At 56.1% G+C, this 22,729-nt stretch overlaps 2 protein-coding genes across 4 annotated transcripts in view; one reads left to right on the forward strand and one right to left on the reverse strand.

Moving 5' to 3' along the window:
* Positions 1-38: 38 nt before the first annotated feature.
* ASPHD2 (aspartate beta-hydroxylase domain containing 2) lies at positions 39-8,609 on the forward strand. 3 transcript variants are annotated; one of them, XM_027652354.1, is made up of 4 exons: positions 39-137; positions 2,506-3,611; positions 5,867-5,980; positions 6,993-8,609. In XM_027652354.1, the coding sequence occupies exons 2-4, from the start codon at positions 2,726-2,728 to the stop codon at positions 7,100-7,102; spliced, it is 1,110 nt and encodes a 369-aa protein (XP_027508155.1). In that variant the 5' UTR covers positions 39-137; positions 2,506-2,725; the 3' UTR covers positions 7,103-8,609. The 3 variants fall into 3 exon arrangements, with proteins under 3 accessions (XP_027508155.1, XP_027508157.1, XP_027508156.1); XM_027652356.1 differs by lacking the exon at positions 39-137 and adding an exon at positions 239-389; XM_027652355.1 differs by lacking the exon at positions 39-137 and adding an exon at positions 549-1,012.
* A 2,130-nt stretch (positions 8,610-10,739) lies between these two features.
* Positions 10,740-22,729, reverse strand: part of HPS4 (HPS4, biogenesis of lysosomal organelles complex 3 subunit 2) — a 13,798-nt gene continuing 1,808 nt past the window's right edge. Inside the window, exons 3-14 of the mRNA XM_027651979.1 lie at position 22,729; positions 22,266-22,312; positions 21,909-22,016; positions 21,498-21,614; positions 21,281-21,375; positions 20,137-20,209; positions 19,430-19,463; positions 18,732-18,828; positions 17,342-18,260; positions 14,784-14,916; positions 13,788-13,896; positions 10,740-11,939 (exon numbers count right to left, since the gene is read on the reverse strand). The exon at position 22,729 is cut by the window's right edge and continues 81 nt beyond it. Of these exons, the coding sequence (XP_027507780.1) occupies positions 11,768-11,939; positions 13,788-13,896; positions 14,784-14,916; positions 17,342-18,260; positions 18,732-18,828; positions 19,430-19,463; positions 20,137-20,209; positions 21,281-21,375; positions 21,498-21,614; positions 21,909-22,016; positions 22,266-22,312; position 22,729 (1,905 nt within the window). The 3' untranslated portion in view covers positions 10,740-11,767. The remainder of the gene's footprint in view (positions 11,940-13,787; positions 13,897-14,783; positions 14,917-17,341; positions 18,261-18,731; positions 18,829-19,429; positions 19,464-20,136; positions 20,210-21,280; positions 21,376-21,497; positions 21,615-21,908; positions 22,017-22,265; positions 22,313-22,728) is intronic.

The raw sequence follows: 22,729 nt of genomic DNA on the forward strand, positions 1-22,729 counted from the left end.
GCCGCCCGGCGCGGTCCCGGCGGGGGCGGTGCGGCCCCTCCTGCCCGGGCTGCTGGGAGTTGTGGTCCGCTGCGGCGGCGGCAGGAGGAGCGGAGCGGCGCGGAGCGGAGCGCGGCCCCGCACGGCCCCAGCAGCAGGTCGGTACCGCATCGCACCGCATCGCATCGCATCGCATCGCGGGGGGGCCGCGGGCGGGCGGCGCGGGAGCGGAGCCCGCGGCGGGGGGCGCAGCCCGAACACCCCGGCCGGGGCAGGGGCTCGGCGCCGGGAGGGCAACACGGCCATGCCGGGTGGCAGCGCGGCGGCAGGTGCCACCGCCACGCCGGGTGATGCAGCCACACTGGTGACACTCGCTGACGCTGCCACGCTGGGTGACACCATCACACGGGGTGAGAGCAGCATGCAGGTGACACCGTCACACTGGTGACACAGCTGGGGTGGCATGCTGGAGGAGAGGGTGAAGAGAGCACCCACGGCTCCGGCTCCAGAGTGACAGTGGGCACCTCACCTCACCCCAATGCTCCTGCTCCTCGTGCCTCTCCCAAAGGCGACGCCGGCCGTGCTGAGCTGAGGACATCCCTGCCATGCGTCCCCGTCACCACGGGCCCACGGCCTGGGGATCCCAGCCAGGCTGAGCGGAATCTGCTGCCTCCAGGAGATGCCAGGGCCACCACGGAGCCACTGAGATGCAACTTTGTGCTGCATCGAAGCCTCTGCCTTCCTTATGTAACGCAGCTGCTGCTGGCACGGTGCTCGCCTCCACGTCCTGCACAACTTCGGTGCAACGTGGAATTGATCTCCTCTCCCTGGAATGGCTCTGCTGGTATCATTAGCTGAGGAGCCTTTTCTGGGATCTCAGGCCATGGGTGCTGGATGCGACCACCCGTCTAATTGCAGGGCTGTGGCTGGAAGTTGACAGCACCTATTGGGTGCCCCGGTCAGGTCCTGGCCATGCAGTGTCCGCTGGGAGTGGTGCCGGTGTTTGGGGCCCTGCTTCACATCCCCTGTGGAGGTGGGTTTGGGCAGGTTTGCAGTGGGGTGTCTGTGCAAGCACAGGAGGCAGCTCCTGGGATGGATCCCATGAAGTCTCTGCCCAGAGGAGACCAGGGCTCTCCATCCTGAGGCTCCTGGGCGGCCAGGCTCTGGGGGTGGGCAGGCAGCACATGGGCACAGGGGGTTTGATCTCTTGCTGCTCTGATGGTTTGCCCCTGACTTTCCACCTTTGAGGTGCTGACAGCAGCAGTGGGGCCGTGTTTGTGCCATGCTGCCCTCACAGGATGTGACTCCAGCCTGGGGACCCCGAGGTTGTCGGACCCCGAGCTCTGCCTCCTGTGCCCTTGTCAGTCGGTCTGACCGAGCCTGGCTGCTGTGCTGGGGTGGCTCCCTGCTCGCCTGGCAGGGTGAGAGCCACCCTGAATACAGATCACACCAGGGCTCTGGTGACTTTCCTGGCACTCTGGGCCAGGGAGCATGAGGGGGTTGTGTTGGCCTTGGGGGACACCCCTGGCCTTGGGGGACACCCCGACTCCATGGTTGCACCCCGGGAGCTGATGCCTGAGCAAGAGAAACCAGTGTGTCTGGAGGGATGCCAGCTGTGGGGATGGAGGAAAGTTATCTTAGGATTCCCAGGAGGCTGTGACGTGCCACGTGGATTGGAGATGCTGGGACAGGGCACGCAGGCAATGTGCTACAAGGAAGTAGGGTGTGTAGATGTCCCTCCCTGGGGTGTAACTGCCTGAAACCCATGTCTCCAACACTGCACAAGGTCCCAGCTGCAAGGTCAGGTCCCTCCTGCAGCCCATTCCCATCCCCACTGATAAGGAAATGCATGTGTAGAGGATGCAGGACCTTGGTATGAAGGGCTGGGAAGGGTTTGGATGACTTCCCTGGCTCTTAAATGCATCCTGCTCCTTAGAGTAAGTGCTCTCACAGATAAGCCAGTGAAATCAAACAGGCCAACCCCAACCTGCCCCTGTTGCCACCATCCTGACATGCCACTGTGGGTATGTGACCTTGGCAGTCTGGCCAAGTGCTGAGCTCTCACACAGCTCAGTCTCTGGAGGGAAACTCACTTCAGAGCGGTTAGATGGAGGGGATAAGCTGATGTGCTGCCAGATAGGGCTGTGAAGTGTCTATTCCCAGTGTCTATTCCCTTATCAGCCCGATTTCAGAGATGATAAGGCAGCAACTTAGGAGAGAAATGGGAAGAAGAGCAGGAAGGGAGATGGTCCCTGGGCTGGTGGAGGTGGGGTCTGGGTCTCCCTGCTACCTCTCATTTGTATATTTGTGGAAGATCCTGTTGGAAGGAGTGTGGGTTTTTCTTGGCATGGGATGACGTTGGGCTCCTGGGCAGGGAGGAGGACTCCTCATCCATCATCCCCTCCCAGAGAAGCTGGTGTCCTGCACAGCCCCAGCACATGACCCTGGCTGTGCCCCTTGCACTGTCCGCTGCAGGGACTCCAAGGGGCAGCTCCCTTCCTAATACCTCTGGGTTTCTCTCCCCAGATCTTCCCTCCAGGGGAACCTTCCAGGATGATCGGCCCAGGAGCACTGCTGGGGACCCTCCAGGCACATTGGTGCTGACCCAGCGCTGGGACCCTCAGGCAGCCTGGCCACCCTCCTCCCCGGGTGCTGCCATCAATGCGGAGCTCCCAGGAGTGCAGGGGAGAGCCACCACTCCACTTCCCCATGGCAGCTCCTTCCCACTGCACCCCGGCCCAGCTGCATGGTGTGGGTGCCCCTGAGGCCCACAAGGACTGACCGCCGGGCCCCGCTGCGCGCACCCACCCACCGTGGCACCACCATGTCTCTGGAGTGGCTGATGGGCTGGAGCTGGTCCCTGGATGGACTCCGGGATTTCATCGCCACTGGCATCCAGTCTTTCCGGGACTGCGACGCCACCGCCCTGGCCGCCGTCGCCTGCTTCCTGGTCCTCTTTGTCTGGTACTGCTACCACGTGGGGCGGGAGCAGCCCCGCGCGTACACCACCGTCAACGCGCTGATGCAGAGCGCGGAGGCCAACGGGGTGCAGAATGGGTACGTGTACTGCCACTCGCCCGAGTGCGTGCGCTGCACCCACCACGACGGGCTCAACCAGAAACTCTACCACAACCTGCAGGAGTACGCCAAGCGCTACTCCTGGTCCGGCATGGGCAGGATCCACAAGGGCATCCGAGAGCAGGGCCGCTACCTCAACAGCCGGCCCTCCATCCAGAAGCCAGAAGTCTTCTTCCTGCCCGACTTGCCAACCACACCCTATTTCTCCCGGGACGCTCAAAAGCATGACGTGGAGTTGCTGGAGCGCAACTTCCAGACCATCCTGTGCGAGTTTGAGACCCTCTACAAAGCGTTCTCAAACTGCAGCCTCCCGCAAGGATGGAAAATGAACAGCACGCCCAGTGGGGAGTGGTTCACCTTCTACCTGGTGAACCAGGGCATGTGCGTGCCCAGGAACTGCCGGAGATGCCCACGGACGTACCGCTTGCTCGGGAGCCTCCGCACCTGCATTGGCAACAATGTCTTTGGGAACGCGTGCATCTCCGTGCTGAGCCCGGGCACTGTCATCGCCGAGCACTACGGACCCACCAACATCCGCATCCGCTGCCACCTTGGTGAGTGCCCAGGGCCGTGGCTCGTGTTCTCTGGGGGCAGTGCTGGGGGCTGCAGCAGAGCCTGGGAGCAAGAGGTCCAAAAAGGCCTATGGCATCCAGTGCTCTTGGGGTTCAGCTGCCAATTGCAGCCCTGGGGGGCTTAGGCACCTGCTCTACTTCGGCATGAGGGAGGTTTTTAGGGCTTTTGTGGCAGCAGACTCCTCAGGAGAGGCTGGTGCTCAGTCCCTGGCTATCTGACGTCCCCAAAGTCCTCAGCTCAGCAGCAGGAGGGTTTCACCTCCTCCTCACACCAACCCAGGGCTGTGGGCTCTTGCCAGTGCAAGATACAGGGCTGATTTTGCACAGAGGTCTCCAAACACCCCTCACTCTTCAGGCAGGCCCCCCTCCCCTCCCAGGATGTGGCTCAGCCTGGGGTGCTGCTCCAGGGACTGTGTTGTGCCACTGGCAGCTCCCCACTCCTGAGATCTCAGGTGCTCTGCATGGGACACAGGTGGATGGAAGCAAAGATGCTGCTTTGGGGTTTGCAAAGATGCAAATGATGGTTGGGAGGTCCTGGAGGGTCCCCTCTGATGGGTTAGGCATTGAGTTGATGGCACAGTGCTCCCTGCTCTGCAGACACTGGGACAGGGAGAGCCCACACGGCACAGATGGCCGGGCTGGCAGTGGCACCGATCCTGCCGGGGGAGGCACCGCACGGGCCGGCTGGCAAATACCGAGCACGCCTGTTCAGCCAACAACTCGGGTAAACACACCCAGGCAGTGCTGGCCATTTATTCGAAAAAGGAGTCATTTTCAGAGCTGATCCCAGGAGCTGCTGGGCAACTGGGACCTGCCCTTGCTGGTGCCAGGAGGAAGCCCATCACTGACCCCTCTCTCTGGGGTGCTCAGGGATGTGCTCCCCTCATGAGGGGCTGAGAGTGGTTCCTAGAAGGGGGCTGACGAGGTCCAGGTTGGCTCAGGTGAGCACAGCTGGAGCACACATGCCCTGGACACTTGGGAGATGCAGGTTTTTCCCTTCTCCTTCTACCAGGACACTGCACAGTGCCAGGGGCACATGAACACCCCCACCTCTGTGCTGGGGACACGGCTCTCACTGTGCCCAGGATTATTAAGAGATAACCTGCCCTTTCAGACAGCTTGCTCTGCAAAGCCAGTGCAGCCTTTGGCATGGCTGAGTCGCTCTCGAGGATTTACTGCAGCCCTCAGGCATGGGCACCAGCTCTGCCTCTCCCTGGGCCAGGGCAGCATCCCCGGGGTGCAGGTGCCATGGAAGGGCTGCAGGCTGCTGCTGCCTCCTCCCTGCATCCCCTGGTTGTTCTGCTCCCCCTTTCCAGCCTCTCCAGCTGAGGCTGTTGTGCAGGGAAATGGCTTTGGGTTTTGCAGGCTTTGAAACAGCAGCTTTGTGCTCCCAGCTCTACCTGGCAGCTGGGAGTCCCTGCTGTGCTCAGTTTTGGCATCGCTCTCGGGTCCGTTCTGCTCGTTTGCTGCATCGTTACCATTCAGGAGCCACGTGAGCTCTGACCCCTTTCTCTGCCACAGCTGCATCCTCAGGGCAGGTTAGCTCTGCAGCAGCTCCAGTGTCCCTGGCACTGCAGGGGGTGATGGTCCTAATGCAGGTGGTGATGGGATCAACCCTTGTTAAACTGGTCTGGCTTGTGCTGGTATCATACAAAAAGACCCATTTTATTTCTATAATTATCCTTCTTCCTGTGGCCCTCACGGAGCTGCTTCTTCACGAGGGTTTTGTGATGCCCCTGAATTTCTGTCCTTGCAGCCCCCCTGTAGCAGCACCTGGGGTGGGGACCAAGGAATGGGGCAGGTGCTGAGTGATGGAAGGTCCATGGGCAGCTTGTGGCAGAGGCAGAATTGAGCCCATTTGCCAGTCCCAGTGCAGCAGTTCCTGCTTTCCCAGCCTTGCCCTGGGCAGGGTCAGCACAGCAGAGCTGGTCCTGAAGCTGGAAAACCTCCCAGGAGCCTGGTTCCCTGCACACACCCTGGGGTCCTGGACTCCAGGGACTGGGAAGCTGTTCCAGATACAAAAGTGAGTGCCTGTGGTGCTGAGCTCACTGGGGACAGTAGGGGCTGAGCTGCACCAGGCTTGGGGTTCAGGTTGCTCCCTGGAGAGAAGCTGACCCTTGGCAACAGCATGGGGCTCATATGGGGCCCATGTGGGGCTTGCTGTTCATCACTGCTGCCCTGTCACAGGGAACACAGCACCACCTGACCCTCCCTGTTCTCTCTCTTTGTGCCTGAAGGTCTGAAGACACCCAGCAACTGCGAGCTGGTGGTGGGGGGTGAGCCCCAGTGCTGGGCTGAGGGCCGGTGCCTCCTCTTTGACGACTCCTTCCTGCACACGGCATTCCATGAAGGTGAGCACAGGTTCAGCATGTGCAGCCTCGCAGTGTCCCCTCTGGTGCCAGGGGCCAGGGAGGAATGGGTGGGCAAGGACACCTGTGCCCAGTTTCTTCTCCTTCCTCCCACTGGGCTTGGACTGCTGCTGCCGTTGGCTTGCTCCATGTGGCAGCAGCCTTGCCCCTGGCACTGGGGGCTCACCCATGAAAATGCTTCCTCTGCCTCAGGGCATCTGGTGCCCCTTTCCTGGCAGAGCCCTGGAGCCCCCCATAGCCTGCCCAGGGCTTGCTCCCATCCTGACTTGCTTCTGGTGCTGCCACGGCCCCTGCACGGGGCCTGGTGATCCTCTCCCTGCCCAGAGGTCCTCCCTGCCATGGCAGCCAGCTTGGAAAGGCTTCCTTCATTGCCAAGCTGTGCAGGGCAGCTCAGGCTGTGATGGCACAGCCTCGGCATCCTCTGGCCCTCACGCTGCCGCTGCAGCCGCCCTGTTGCAGGAGCAGCTCGGTGCTGACGTGACAGCGGCGCCTTTGTCTCTTGTGCAGGGGGAACAGCCTCACTCCCGCCTGGATTGTTCCTCCCTCCGTCTCTGACAGAGGCTGTTCCACTTCAGCTCTCCCAGATTAACCGGCATTAGTTGCCGATGACATAAAAGCATCAAGCAGAGCTGTTCCCCACAGGGGAGCCTGTGGAGAGAGTGAAAGAACAAAAGCTGTTGCTTCCACCTAACCCGGCTGTGGAACTGGGAAGCGCAGCTCCGTGCAGGGCTGTAAGACCAGGAAGGCTGGAATGGCGCAGCAGCTGTTCCCTGCAGATACAAGGTGCAGCTGCAAGGAGGGCGGGCGCAGCATCTTGCCTTGGCCCTGCCAGGGGAATCCTCTGGGTGCCCAAAGCAACCCTGGAGCCCCGGCAGGGAGGACCCTGCCCCGTGCCAGCTACTGGAGGCACTGGGCTCCCAGTACACAGGTGTTTAGTGGGGTTGCACTGGGCAGGTGCCTCCCTGTGCTCACCCTGCGCTTCCATCCCACCCAGGTGCCCCGGAGGATGGTCCCCGCGTGGTCTTCATGGTGGACCTGTGGCACCCCAACGTGGCGGCTGCTGAGCGCCAAGCCCTCGACTTCATCTTCGCGCCGGGACGATGACGGCGCTGCCCGGCCTGGTGGGCTCAGGGCAGCCGTGGGCGGGCGGCTGTGCCGGCTCGGCCCCACCGCGGCTCCGGGGCCGCACTGGAACCTTCCTCCCGGCACACGGCCTCGGTCCTCCCTCCCGGGGGCTCTTGTAAATGGAAACTGTGACGTGTATCAGCGCCCATCTCTTTCCTCCATCGTTGGCTTCAGGGATTCTTTTCTCGCCCCCGCCGTGGCTCGCTGCCCCCCATGCTCCTACGTGTTCTGTTGCTACTGTGTTTTGCAGTGTTCAGAAGTAGAGTAACAAACCCAAGGGTGTTCGTTTGAATGTAATAATGTAAAATTTCTCGTGGTCATCAAAGGAATAACACACACACACATACCATAACAGCCAACCAGCCCAGCAAAGCACTCAGCCTGTCCTGCCTGGCTGCAGTCTGGGATGGATGGACAGATGGACACTGGGGGCTGCAGCAGGCATGGTGCTCCCCCCTGGGCAGGGGCTATTCTGGCTGAGGCTGATGGGGTGGACAGGGCAGAGCTCTTCCCATAAAGAGCCTTCCCACCATGAGTGCAGGGGTTTCTGCTTCTTCCCCCATCTGCCAGCCCAGGGCCCCCAGCCCTCCTGTCCTCAGAAACTCCTTTTGTCACCCAAAAAGGGAGCAGAGCCCACTGCCTCAAGCTGCAGGTGCCCCCAGCCAAGCAAGGCAGCGAGCCCAGGGGTGCCCCAACATGCACCCTGCCAGGGGACAGCACACACAGCCCTGCTCTTCAGTCTGCCCGAGGGCATTATCAGTCGCCCAAATCCCCTCCTTGCTCTATCTGCAACCTTCAGTTTTCACAGCTCCAGCTGGGAAGCCCTGCAGTAGTAGAGATGCTGTTTGGGAACACAGAGTAGGGGTTTTGTCTGTCCATAGGAAGAAAGGAGGTCACCATTCCTTCTGGGAGGTCACCATTCCTTCTGCTGCTCCATCTTCTCGTTTCCTCGAGCCAGGGCAGGTGCACACCGCAGCAGCTCACATGGACCTGACTCCAAAGGAAAGGTTCCCAAGGCAGAGGGGTTTAATGCTGCAGCCTGAGGAATGAGCCCCCCACCCTGGGGTCCTGCCTGCCCAGCGACCACCTGCTTTTCCTGAAGGCACCCAGCATCCAGGGTCTGTTTGAGAGACAGTTTATGACATCCTACATGTGAAGCACAGCGTGCCGTGGCTGCTCACCACTGTCCTTGCTGGGGACCGCTCGGCTCCGTGCCCTGCCGGGGAGGGAACACAGCCCTGTCCCCTTACAACTTCTTTACAGACTTCTCAGTGATTTGATTGCAAGATAAGGCAGAGATTTCAAATACATCTGAGATATTTTTTACACCTGTCTTGTTACAGACTATCTGAAGTGCATGATTTCTACTCGCATTGGCTACCTGGCCGCAGGCCCTGGGGAAGCAGGTTGGCTCTGTCCGACAGTCGGTAACATTCATAAGTGGATAAGCAAAGATTATCAATAAACAGTTGTGCTGAAAACAGAAGGGGCTCTGCCTGCTGCTCTAATCAGTCCAGAGTCAAGCAAACACTGAGAGGTTGGGTCCTGCTTATCACAGCAGCTCAGCCGGCTGCTGGTGGGGAGAACGTGCTGGAAGAGCAGGAGCTGCAGGGTGGGAGGGGTCATTGGCCCATTTGCCAGGGATATGGTGAGTGAAGGCAGTGCTTTAAAGTACCCAACCCCATGAGACCTCTGTCCCCATGGATTTGGCCAGGCTGGATGGGGCCCTGAGCAGCCTGGTCGAGTGGGTGAATCCCTGCCCATGGCAGGGGGTTGGAACTGGATATTTGGGGTCCTTTCCAACCCAAACCATTCTGAGATTCTGTGATGTCAGTCAACCCCAGGCTGCCAAGGAGCACAGGGAACAACCCCCTGCCTCTCCCATAGCTGTGGCATGGCATGGGCGCAGCTACAGTTATGGCAGCACTGCCTGGCCTGTGGCAGCAGAGACTGTCCCCAGTCATCCCCAGAAGCAGCTGCAGCCCTTCAGCTCCCGGAACCTCACAGCAGCCACTAGTCTTGCCAGAGCATCCGCAAACAAACCATTCTGGGAATTGCTTCCAGCTGCCTGCACTGATGCATCAAAGGCAGCAGATCCCCAGGAGCAGCTCCAGGGCAGAGAGTGCTGCTTAACTCCCACCCTACTGCCCGAAAACAGCAGCACGGAGCCAGCTTGGCAGGGCAGGAATCGCCCTCCACGAGTCCCTGGGCCTCGCTGGCAGCGCTCAGACAGACCCAGCTGCAGCAGCTGCTCCTCATCCCCTTATGCTCAAAATGCCCCATTTTTAAACCTCTCCAGCACAGCAGTCACGCCAAGGGCCAGGAGCTCTCCATGTGCTGCCCAGACAACTTTCCTCCCAGCTAGCTCAGGCAGAGAGGTCTGGGTGACCAGATGCAGCCCCAGCAGCCACGGGAACGAGCCACCCCAGCTGTTCCCCTGCCGGCAGACGGCTCGGCAGATTGCGGCAGGAGATCCCCGACGGCAGCAGGCGAGAGCATTCATCTATTTTGTGTCTTGCTGCTGTGCCAAATCTCCCTCCTGTCCTTCTCAGGATTTTCCTTCAACTTCTACGTGTTTCCTGATAGAGCACACAACCACTTCCGAAAACACCCAGGCAGGAGCCAGCCGGATCTCCCCGGGGAGCAAACCAGGCTGGAGCTGCCTCGCAGCCCTGCCCGCTGGCTCGCTGCTCCCAGCACTCCGAGGCTTCCTCACCTCCTGGGAATTGCAGAGAGAACCCGGATCTGCTGAGTGTGCAGAGGCGACAGGCAGAGCAGCATCTACCAGAGAGGCTGCTTGGCTCAGCCTGGCAGGGAGCCCAGAGCATCAAAGAGGCTGGAGAACACAGCCCCTCCCCTCCTGCCTTCTCCCACCCACGCGATGCCTCCCTGTGCTCTGCTCCAGACCAAGAGCAGCTTGGCCATCACTCAAGGCAAGTGGACAGGGAACTCGCACAGGGAAGCAGCACCTTACCTTCCACATGGATGTCACTGAAACAGGAGGTCACTAGGATGGCTCCAGCTCAGGCTTCCCAGTGAGCTTTCACTCCTACATTGCCAACAGGCTCCTGACAGTCCTTCTGTGCAGAGCAGCTTCCCTGCCATCGTGCCCAGGACAGGAGCAGTGCCACGCGGCCCTGCTCCTGCTGAAACACCCCTTCAGCTGCCAGGGCTGGCATCCAGGTGGCAATCCATGCCCAGCCACCGCTGAGCAAGCAGCTGGCTTGTCCTCTGGAGTCCTCTGAAATTCCCAGCAAGGTCTTCAGAGTAGCCCTGCAATGGCAGAGACCTTGGGAACTGTCTGTGCTGGAGCAGAACCATGAGCTATGACCATGGTGACCTCACCATTTCCAGCTCTGATGCTGACACGAGGCTGCTCACCATCTCACCATGTTCATGTCTCTCTCACCATCTCTCAGTAACACCAGTAATGCATCTACCTTCAGGAATCTTCCAAGAAGTTGCTTTGCAAGAATGACTGAACCAACAGGCACTGCCTGTTCAACCCCACCAGTGCAGGAACTACCCTTGGCACAGAGCTAAGAGGGAGAACAGTTCACCCAACCCAAGCCATCACACTAGGAACCACAAACACGACAACCAACATGACTGGCCACTGACACAGTGCTAGAATGAGCCTTGGAGACTCTCTTTTATTTCCACAGTCACACTGCAGGGGGATTGTACGTACCAGCAGCAGGTTTCCAAGCCCAGCCAAACAGCTATCCATCCCTCAGGTCTAAGCAGCCATCACCACAGACCCCCCCCCAGCCACCACTGAGAGGGGACACTCCGTCAGAGCAGGAAGGGAACAGTTGCTGAGGGGCTACAAAACCTCTTTGGTCCCATCAGCTTAAGAGGCAGTTTCAGGGTCAACAGAGCATGGGCAAATGGAGCATCAAGAGCAGCAAAACAAGGTCCTGCACCAGGAGGGAGGGAGGGAGCAGAAGGACACTCATACCACCACCACCATCACAGGGCCCTGTGAGGCCATGGGGTCCAGGTGTGGGCAGCGCCGGGCTGCACCATCACTGACCAGGCAGGTGTGGAGGGACAAGAACCTCCCAGAGTCACCTACAACATAAAAGCCTCCTGACAGCACCCGGAGGAGGCTTATGAGTTCTGCAGCACTTCTCCAGTCTGAGAACAGGCAGGCTCTGCTAATCAAGGTAAGGCACTACATCATGGCAGGGCTTATTCCTATGGATTAAGAGATATAAATAAAGCCCAAGTCTGAGCAGGGTAAGTGCAGGCAAAGACAGTGTCTGACTGACATGTCTCAAAGCCAGCACTGCCCGGGGTCTGTGTGGCTCAGAGGAAGACGAGGTTTTACATCAGGTCAAGGCACACGGGGAGTCTGCAGAGCACCAAGAACTGGCCCAGAGTCCATGTAAACCAAGCGCCCCAACACAGCTGTGTTCTGTCTTCAGTCTTTGGTAAGTGCTAATGTCAGTAACACCTGCCCTGGCCCCAGATGAGCTGCAGGACAGGGCAAAAAGTGACCCTTTTGAGGGTCAGGCAGGCTGGAGACCCCACAGAGGCAGGACAGAGCCTCGTGCCTCTGATGGAATAAATGGCTGAGATTTTCCTTATTGGAGATGAACATTCAGCAGGGGCTGAGACACGTTGTCTGAGCACATCAGCTCACAGCAGGTTCACCCCGTGCTTCAGCAGCTTCTGCTTGGCCTTGCTGGGTAGGCTGAAGGCACTGTCGTGCGGGTTGGGGACGCCCGAGTTGCGGAGCGGAGCACCCAGCTGCTGGAAGTAGGTTTCCTGGACAGGATTTCGACAGGCGTACACAGCTGTGGAGGCATTCCTGGCAAGGCAGCAGAGAGGGAAGAGGTCAGATTTACAGATTTGGGCCAGATTCACAGGTGGGCACTGGGGTGTTTAAAGCACTGGGCTCCCAGCTACTGAGAGGGACTTTCAGATGTCTCAGCGAGGGAACACGGAGCTAAATGGGCACCAAACCCCTGCAGTGCGTTCCCAGAAGACCACAGGGAACCAGACCCTCCTTCTCAAGGGTCTTGGCATCCTAAAAGGAAAAATGGGATATCACAGAACCTTTGAGGCTGAAAAAGACCTCCAAGACCATTGAGCTCAACCTGTGACTGATCCCTACATGGTCAACCAGCCCAGAGCACCGAGTGCCACGTCCAGTTGTTCCTTGGACACCTCCAGGGGTGGGGACTCCACCACCTTCCTGGTGGAAGGGCAGCCCCTTCCAATGACTGATCAGCCTTTCCATGAATAAATTCTTCTAGTACCCACTCAGCAGCACCAACACCTGTGTGTCACCAGCCCAGGACACCATGAGCTGGGATGGAACGCTCCTCATGCCCACCACTCCTCCCTGTCCCACAGGAGCCCATCTCACTGCTGCTGGCCATAACCAAATCCCAGTACAGCACCTCGCAGCAGGAATCACATTCAGTCACAGGTCTGATGAAGCTCAGACAATAGCCAGATACTGTTACCACAAAAGCTGTGATTATTAATAACAGTTAAGATTAAGAACCCCCACGGAGCATTCTCCTGCTGGAAGGCTGGCAGGGAGAAAAGCCAAGGACCCTGGATTCCTCCTCAGCGGAGGAAAGCAGCAACTGCTATGTTTGCTGACACCCTTCTGTGACAACTCTCCATAAAAGAAAGCAGTTTTAGTCATCTTGTTACTCAGGCTGATTCACACATGGAGTTGCTTTTTTTGGGGTAACAGAATACACCAGCTTAGGCAGTCAGTTTAGGATTGGATTTAAGGAGCCAGTCAAGCTCATGCTAAACAAGGAGTTCTCCAGCACTGAAGTGTATGATTCACATTCCCTTGGCAAGCTGTGCCAGAGCAGTGAAACTGTTTAATTCCCAGAAGCATCTTTATTTCATCATGTTTTGGACAAACAAGCAGGACCAGGCAGGCAGAATCTGTGCACTCACAACACAACCCCCCCAGCTCAGCTGAGGAACGGAGGGTTCGCTTCAGCCGTGGCCTGGGGAAGGGATCTGTGTGTGGGGAAGGGATGTGGATGTTAGGAAGGGCTCTGGCTCTGGGGATGAGCTCTGGATGTCAGGGAGGACTCTGGCCAGGAGGAAGGGCTGTGGTTGTTGGGAAGGGCACTGGATGTCAGGGAGGGCTCTGGCCATGAGGAAGGGCTTTGGATGTCATGGAGGGCTCTGGAAGTCGGGAAGGACTCTGGCTGTGATAAGACCATCCTGCCTGGCACATAACAATTGAGTTTGCCACGCACATCACAGTGTGTTTCCAACCCAACAAGCCGTGTAAGAAAACAAAATCTAGGTTGCCAATTCTGGGCGCCTTTGGCTCCCCGCCGAGACACAAATTTATTAGGAACAGCTATATTTAACACTGCGTCTTAGAATCTTATGGTGCCAGGAACTGGCAATGTTTGAACATTATATCTTAATCCAACTCATGGCACCACTCAGCTGTGCCCTCAGTCCCGGTGCCACTGTAGCCTCTCAACATCCAGAACACAAAGGAACCCACAATTAAAAGCAAACTTAGGGAATAAGGCGATGTGACTGACCCTTGCCAGGAGGCATCAGTGTGGTTACAACATGTGCCAAAACCCAGACAGACATAAAAAGAGGTTCCCCCCTTCTGTGACCACCCAGCCTAGTGTGAGGAGGGGTTGTGAGCACCCCTTACCTGATGATCACCTCTGAGGCCGAGGGAAGCTGGCTGAAGTCAGAGTGGATCAGCGTGGCCGCCCTCAGGAAGTGCCGGTCCAGAGGCCCAGGTGTGTGGGGCAGGTTGGCTGCACAACAGGAGCAAGGGGGGGTATTAAAAGCCCACTCTGTATTGTGTCCCCATTTACTGAACAGAAAAAGGCCCTGGATCTTCCCACAGACCCTGAATAGCAGCAGAACATGCTGGTGACACCTTAAGTCCCAAGGTGACCTCAATGGAACCAGTCAGCGACAGCCACCGTGCTCAGCCAAGTACATCCTGGGGTACCTTTCCTGGCAGGCAACACACATCGAAGGGTCACAAGGTGGCCTGAGGCCTGGGGTACCTAGAAACATTGGGATTTCTCTCTCTCTTTAAAGCACTTCCAAGCTGGACAGAGCCAGGCCACTCAGAGGCTGCCAGAGAAAGGGAACAGCAAAACCAACTGGAGCAACACATGCACAGGGCTTTCTGCAGGTCAGTGGTTCACCCACACCCAGGGCAGCAGCCCCCCAACTGCTGCCTGGTCCCAGCTCCTGCTTCTCACAGCCAGAAACAACTGAGAGACCCTCAGGTGTGACTGACAGACCCTCATATGTTCAGTGGGACACAAGGCATCACACAAGAGATGAATGGCTGGGGGCATTGGCTGGGTTTGAAGGGGATGTCGAGTCCTGTGCTCACACCCAGCCCTCAGCAGAACCCCAAGGGACATCATTCTGAGCAAAGCACCAGTGGCAGCTGCTCCAGCTCCCACAGCCTCTGGCTTTCACCCAAACAAAGCCATCAACAAGTCTTCAGCAGATTATAAACTCCCAACAGACAAAGTTCCCTCAACAGGGCCTTTCAGCCAGGCTGTGTGGTAGGAGTTACAGTGAGAAATGCTTCTGAGCTGCCTGAGGTATGAGAAAAGGTTCCCCTAAAACCCATTCTCCTCACTATTCCCTCCTGCTGTTCCAGAAGATGAAGGCTCACCTGTGAGGACATTCTGGACACGGTCATAGTGTGTGAAGCTGTAGGTTGTCCTGGCTGAGGCCGAGGAGTCCTTGGGCAGAGTCTCCCTCAGGTGAACCTCGAGGCCATTCAGGGAAGCCAGGCTGCTGTGGTACTGCAGACAGGGGAAAGGCAAGGGTCAGAGCTCCACCTGTGCCTCACCTGAGCTTTCAAGGAGGTGCTGGAGGGCGTTCAGGTGACAGAGGGACCAGACCCTTCCATGCTCTGCTGTGCTGCCCAGGCTCCCACATGGAATGGCTGGGAAACTTGGGCACAAGGGAAAGCAGACAAGTCCCACAGCTCCCATGTCAGTGATGGAACTCAGAACACCCTGGTCTAGTGGAAGGGGACCCCGTGGAAGGGGTCCTTGCCCATGGTAGGGTGGTGGAACCAGATGATCTTTACCAACCCAAACCATTCCTTGATTCCGTGACTCAGGAAAGGGCACTCCAACCTGAAAATAAGCCACTAAACCACCTGATGCTATTAATTCCAGGAAAATGCAGGACTCCATTAATGTACCATCAACCATTACTCTCCAGGGCTCATTTTCACATGACTTGCAGCCACAACAAGGAATATTCCTTTGCTTCCCAGCCCTTGTTACACCAGGCAGTACAAACACACACAACAATGTACACAATCAACGCCAAGCTGTTCTCCTGAGTGGACTTTCAGTAGCCCAGCTGGATGACTGTGCTGAGGCTCCCTGGGCACAGGCAGGGCACAGGCAGGGGCCCTCCACCACTCCTGGGAAGATTAACTCCATAATCCTCATCCTGCCTGTGTGCTTTCCTCTGCTGTGGAGAGGATAAAGCCTCTGTTCAGCAGGACGGCAGTGCATGGCCTACACTTGACCCCCTGTCAAAGAACAGATTTTCCCTTCTGTGCAGTGAAATGGAGGGATTAGACCTAAAGAGCAGCAGGAAGGAAGCCCCAGGGCCTCCTGCTCCACAGGGAAAGCCTGTGACGGAACCCGCCCTCCCAGAGGTTCTCAGCTGCACAAGTAGCATATTTTACCCTTCTTTGGTGTCATTTTTGGGCCTCAAAGCATTCAAAAACATTAATTATAATGCAGCTTTTACATCCCCAAGAGCTGAGGGTCATTTTTAATCTACAGATAAACAAAAGGACAGACAAGCTGAGGTTGTGCCTCAAATCCACCAGCAGAAGAGCCCAGCTGGACCTCCTCAGACAATGCTCTTCCTCCTGGGATAACTGGACATGCAGTGCAGCTCTAAGGGATAACAAACACCTGCATCCACAGGAGGGTGTAGCAGAAGAGCCCAGTCACAGCCAAAATCCAGGCTGTGACAATGCAGTTTTGGTGAGATCCAAAGCAAGGTATGTGAGATGGAAGCAGGATGTTTGGGAAAACAGCGGTCTGGATGGAATGGAGCTTTGTCAACCCTGGGGCAACACATAAAGGAAAATGGACTGTGCAATGCCTGTGCAATAGGGACAACCTTCAGCTCTCCAGAGTGACAATTCCTACCTGCCTGTTTCCCTCTTCCCCTCTTTGGAGAAGACATGGCAGAGCAGATTTGTGCAGCTGCCTGTTCCAAATGAGCAGAAAGGGGACCAAGTGCAAAAGGCACCAGCTGCACCTCCTGCCCTCAGCTGATTCTGCAGCAATCCCTCTCCAGGCACATGATCCCTCCCATGCTGAGTGGAGGAGATGCTCCCCAGCTCATAGGGGAGCCTCCATGTCCCACAGCTCCCAGGGAAAGGAGCAACCTTGAGGCTCTGCATTAGTCTGAGCTTCCCTCCACCTTCCAGTCTAGCCGGGTAAGGAAAATAGGTTGTTCCTATGGCAACTGGCATATCAAACAGGGCTCTGCAGCTTTGACTCAGCTCCTGGGAGGGAGGCAGAGGCCAGGCAGCAGCTCTGCAGGCTGATGCTTCCCAGGAAAGGCGGGGGACCGGCACATCCTGCCCCTGCAGCCTCATCAGCTCCATTCACAGGGAAGCAAGCCTTGGTACCCAAATCCCACAGAAGAGTAATTTGGGATTGCTCTGGTACAGCCCCTGTGCAGTGCCCAAACAGCATCCTTCTCTCCAGCCCTGGGGAGCAGGCTGGGGGCTCCCACAGCCAAAGGAAACACTCTAGGACCTGCTGCCAGACATGTCTCTGGTGCTCCCAGAGGGAGAAGCTGTGATGTGCAAACTGGAGGTTAAACAGAACAAACCTTGCTTCCCAAAAAGCACTAAACTGAGGGGTTTTCCCAGCGAATCCCAAATCCAGTCCAGGCCTTCTGACGGTCACACCCACACACTCTGCTCCGGTGCTGGCACTGACAGACAACAGCAGCACCAGGAGCTGTGTGAGACAAGGCTCTCACCTCCCTGCTCGCTGCCTCACACCCTCCCACACAGCCAGGGCTGTGGTGACGAGCCCTGAGCCAAACGGCTTCGCCTTGAGCAGCACAGAGCAGGTGAGGAAAGGATTGGAAGCTCGATCCAACATTCCCTCTTCAGTTGTAAACCCTGTACCCCCACCAGGAGGGCAGCTGAAGGTGGGAGAGATCTTTCCCACTCACCACATCTTCCATGGCACTCCGGTCCCCTCGGAGATGGTCCTCAGCCAGCAGTGACAGTACCAGCCCCTTGATGCAGTGAACATAGAGGCTCATCCGGGCTGGATCGCCCTCTCTGCCCAACTCCACAGCAGTCTGGACTCCCAGCTGGTCCCCTTGGAGTGCCCAGCTGCCCTCCTCACTCCTGGGACATGGCATGTGCCCTGCTGGGTCACTGAGCAGACCCTCCTGAACCCCCACAGCCAGCAGCCGACTCCCACTCCAGAGCTGTGACTGTCCAGCAGTGCCTGGACCATCCAAACCCCACACATGGTCACCAGCAGTGCTGCCGCTTCCTCCGGACACACAGCTTTGGCTCACAGTCTCTTGCTCGTTGTGTTCTCTGGATTTCCTCCTGCTCAGCTCCTGAGCAGGAGAGGGAACAGGAGAGGAGAGGGAACTTTGGTTCTCAACATCAGAGTGCTCAGTATCAGAGTTCACAGGGGATTTCCCCATGTTCCGACTCTCCTGCTCCCGGGCGTAAGGGTTGGGAAAGGAAAAGCCTTCCAGGTATGGATCCACAGTTTGAGCACATTCAGAAGTCCAGAGTGTGGAAGGGCTTGGGAGATGCTCTGTGTCACTCTCTGATGGGATGTGTGCTTTCCTGCTGAGCTCTGAGCTGTCACTGCCTGGTCCACTCAGATTTGCAGCTGAAGAACTCCTTGTGCTGGCTCCCATTCCAGGGAAGCCTGTCAGGGGACTTGCAGGGCTGCCTGACTGCAGAGCATCTCCTGGGGCAGCTGTGCCTGAAGCCTCCTCAGGGGACTCCTGCACAGATATACCATCCAGGGCTTGGTTTTCATGAACTCCTGTTGACTCTGGAACTACCTGGGAGCACGGAGCACTCTCCTCTGCTCCAGTGCTTCCTGGGGACATGGATGCCCTAGTGGGAGATGACAAAGGGGTTAAACTACTGAGCAGGATCTGTGTGGAGTTATCCTATACCTAATAACCCCACTGCCCCCTGGTACTGATCACTGGCTGCTATAAAGAACATCTTCCTGGGAAAAGGATGGGCTGAGGTCTAACACAGGTGAAAAGCCTGGGAATGTTACATTGCAGGCTGCTGGGAATGTCCCTCCCTTGTCCACAAAGCACAAAGGCTCCAAGCAGTGCTGTGAGCTGAGAGACAACAGGTCACAGATGGTCTGGGGAAACAGTTCTGCTTCAGGCTGCTCACAGCAGGGATATGGACACAGGAATTCCGTCCAGCCTGAGAGGCCTCAGGCAGCTCCAACAGGCAGCAACTAACTGGGTTAGTTCCAGGTAGAACAGTGACAATGACAACAAGGACACAGAGCCACATGTGAGCTCCTGCTGCAAATCCTCTCTCTGTGTCAGGCTGGTTTCCTACCTGGCCATCCACTCCACTGGGAAGTCCCGGAGCACTGAGACTTCATCCCCTGTTAGGAACACCGGGATGATTCGGACACCCTGCGGCAATGGAGACTCTGCAAGAGCAGTGGAGGTTTCAGGATTAAATGAACATGCCCCAACATAAAGAACAGAAGCCAAACTCCATCAGTTTAAAGGCTTCTGCAGGTGGAATAGGTCTGCCATTGTCCTGCATCCCAACTGAGCTGGGCAGCATTTGCCCACCCTCCTCATACACAGTTAAATTTTCCCTCAGTGTTTCTTCCTAACCATCCTGGCAGATCATCTCTAAACCGATGCTGAGAGATGATGACTGGAGGTTTGGACTGCAAGAATCAGCCATCTGTTGTCAGGGCTCCATCAGGGCCAAGTAGGCACATGAGGAACTGGAATGAAGGCAGGCATGTTGGGAATCTGCAGAACTGACAAACCCAAAAGAGCAAACCCTCTGCTTAGCCAAGGGAAGGAGCTGGTTCTGATTACACAACACCCACTGGTACTGCTGACTAGTGCCAGAAACACCCTCTGGGATATACTGGATATACTCCTGCATCCAGTAAGATCTTGGATGTGAATCCCTGAAAACCAGCTCATGCTCCCATGCAGAGAAGGCAGCCTGGGGGTTGCCCACACGCTGTTGCTGGTGGGTACTTGGCAGCACTGCAGCTGGATGCTCACCAGGCTCCCGTGGCTCCTCATCTCCGGGATCCCTCTGCAAGAAAAGTCAAGAATTGGCTCTGTGGATGACTCAGTGCCACCAGGACACCCCTGCCACCCTGCTCAGCCTCCCCAAGGCCACAGCAGACCCCACATCACCCCTCCAGCAAATGCTGTGACTGGTTTATAGTGCTAGGCAGGGGTTTGTTCCTTAGAGAGCTCTCAAAGTCAAAGAGACCTTCCCAAGGACCAAAACACACCTGAAAGTCAGGACAGAGCCACAATTTGCCATTACTGCCTTCTCAGGCCACAGAAACTCAGGTCATTACATCAGAAGAGCAGAGGTCTTCCTCATATCTGCATTGTGGTAGCTTTTCTGTCACATAAATAATAACTTTTGACAAGTTTCAATGCAAACAAAAACTGCTCTGTTTGTCACTTTCAGACATTCATCGTATTTCCCACTAAATACTTAAATGTGGGTAAAAAGCCAATCAAAACAACCCACAGATGAGAACTCATGAATCCAGTAATTTAAAGACTGAAAAAAGCAAATTCCTAGTGCAGAAGTCTCAAAACTTTATTCAATCATAACTAATAACAGCTTTGAGCATCAGCATCAACATTTGTCCTTCCCAGTAATGGCACGTGTCAGATCTGTGTGACAAGAGCTCCCACACCACATCCTTGCAGGTATCTGCATGCAGGGAATGTGTTCAGCAACATACCTGGCCTGGAGACTCGCTGCCTTGGAGGAGAACTTTGGCAGTGAGGGAAGGTGGCAGCTGGGTGCTCACAATCCTAAAAGGACAAAACAAAGTCATAGAATCACAGAATCATGGAATGGTTTGGGTTGGAAAGGACCTTAAAGATCATTTAGCTCCATTCCTCTGCCATAGGCAAGGACACCTTCCACTAGACCAGGTTGCTCCAAGCCTCATCCGACCTGGCCTGGAACACTTCCAGGGATGGGGGAGCCACAGCTTCTCTGGGCAATCTGTGCCAGGGCCTCACCACCCTCACAGGGAAGAATGTCTTCCTAATATTTAATCTAAACCTACTCTCTGTCAGTTTGAAGCCATTTCTCCTTGTCCTGTGAGCAGAGCATCCTTCCCTAAAGCTCAACCACAGGCTCCCAGGGCTCCAGGACAGGTAGAACCAGCAGCAACGCTCATGATGGACACACTGGACTTGTGCTCTGAGTAAAGCTGATGGTGCTGCAGGAACCCAAAAATACCCTAAAGAAGGAGAAGTTTAACTCCAGTTCAAAGCCCTTTGCAGTGCTGCAGTAAGACTTAGAGTTCACAGAACTCTGAGGACATTTGGTGACAAAATATCTCTACCAGACACAGCAGTGATACAATGACACACACATCGGTGTGGCAGAGGCAGGACAAGGCTCCCAATTCCCTTCTCAAGCCAAAGTCCACCTCCCTGCACATGCTGCCAGCTTTAAGGTGCTGCAGTGACTCACGCCCAGCATCCTGGCCACGGGTATGAGATCACTCCCTGTCAGCCCTGGAAAATGCTCCCACTGTGGCACATTTCCAGTGCTCCTAAAAGGTGTTACTGGAACAGTTTATGCCAAAGAAAAATGGCACTTGAATGCTGCTGCCAAGGAATTCTCAGAATTCCCCACCTCCTGCCTTTCAAGGCCACCTTAGAGGCTTTCCTTGAAGTTGTTCAGTCATCTGTGGTTGTAAGAAGCTGGAATTCCTCATGGGAAATCCTGACCCTGTGCATTTTCTGTCAGTACAGACAGTGGTCCTAGTCAGCAGATCACACAGAATCATGAACACACAGACATGCCTGCACTGATCTGCAGTGGATTTAGGGGCAGGTCAAGCCTTCAGGGAACACCTGGTTACTTACAAGCCTCTGTAGAGGATGCAGCCTGCCAAGACATGGGAACAGCGCTGGCACGTCTGCAAGATGAGAGCTGCCTTCAGCAAGAGCAGGGGATCCACCTGGACAGGGAGAACCACAGGCAGTGAGGCCACAGAATCCTGGGAAATGGTCAGAGCAGCAAAGAAAGCACACTCCCAGGTAGGGCAGCTCCAGCCAGGCAGTGCAGAGGATAGGCTCTTACCTTGGTTTTGTCCAGATGCCAAAGAGAATTGAAAATCCTGTGGAGCTCACTGGTGTTTTTTTGGATGTGTTCAATGTACCTGTCCCACTGCCTGCCCAGCTCCTCCTGGGAAAACGCCTGAGGACAACAAAACCCCACATGCTGTCACTGCACAGGTGTTCCTGCATTGGGGACGGGAGACGCAATTCATGTGGGACAGAGCCTCTGAGGGACAAATCTTGTCAGGATGAGGGGGAAGATGATACCGAGAGGAAACTGCTTTAGTCTGAACACCCAGGAAATGTTTAGCAGACACCCAGACATCCTTGGAGCAAGGGTAGGATGGGCCTGCACATTTTTCCAGGTCCCAGTTCTTGGATATGTGAAGAAGAAACACAAGAGAACATTCCAGCCCCAGGGGTGTCCCGTTACCGTGTAGGCACCGCGCACGGGGCCGTTGTAGAAGATGAAGAGGCTGATGAGCTGCTCCAGAAAGCGCCTGCAGCTCACGTCAGGGAGCTCCACTGCACAGCCCAGAACCTGCAACAGGAGAGCCATGAATGGGGGATGTTCACTGACAAAACCCAGGCACAGCAGGTGAGAACAACTCTTATCGCTTTCCAACGAGGACAGACAGCTCTGTCAGGCAACCCCCCCCCCCCCAGACTCACGAGTCACATGAAAAGGAAATTCAGAAAAACCCACACAAGAGCCCTGGCACAGACAGGATAAATAAATGATATCAGAAATGCAATGCTTCAGACACACTTCCTTCCCACGCTAGATGACCCAGCTTGGTTCTTTAATAGCTAACAACATTTTCCTGAGACTAAGTACTTTAAAACATTCAAATTAAGTTGTTATTTACAGCAATGAAGACACTTCATTCAGCTTTTAAGTTGCTGAGAGAAGCAGAAGCATCATGCCTCGTGCCTCAGAGCAAGCCATGTGAGCCTGAACAGCCAGTTAAATGAGGCTGACTGGTCTCAGCCCAGTTCCCAAGGGATGGTTTCAGGGCATTTTTGTCACAGCTCTGCCACACACTGTTCTTTGTATACTAAATGTCTCTGGACACTGACATGGCTCTGCAGCAGGAAATGCTGAAGGTTAGAAGGAAAGAGCAATCAGACCAGCTTGAGATTCTGTTCCCAGTCATTGCCAGTAGCCCACAGATACACACAACGATGTGGAGCTCAACATTTCACAGCCATTGGACAGGAACATCTAAAGAAATCATGTTGGGAGTAGACACA

Source organism: Corapipo altera, unplaced genomic scaffold (assembly GCF_003945725.1).
Source record: "Corapipo altera isolate COAL_440 unplaced genomic scaffold, ASM394572v1 67, whole genome shotgun sequence".
In the NCBI taxonomy this organism is placed as follows: domain Eukaryota; kingdom Metazoa; phylum Chordata; class Aves; order Passeriformes; family Pipridae; genus Corapipo; species Corapipo altera.

Bases quoted from the DNA above. Each gene is read 5' to 3' on its own strand.
- ASPHD2 (XM_027652354.1), top strand. From the start codon at position 2,726: ATGGTGTGGGTGCCCCTGAGGCCCACAAGGACTGACCGCCGGGCCCCG. The intron at 3,612-5,866 runs GTGAGTGCCCAG...TTGTGCCTGAAG, and splicing joins CCGCATCCGCTGCCACCTTG to GTCTGAAGACACCCAGCAAC. The intron at 5,981-6,992 runs GTGAGCACAGGT...CATCCCACCCAG, and splicing joins GCACACGGCATTCCATGAAG to GTGCCCCGGAGGATGGTCCC.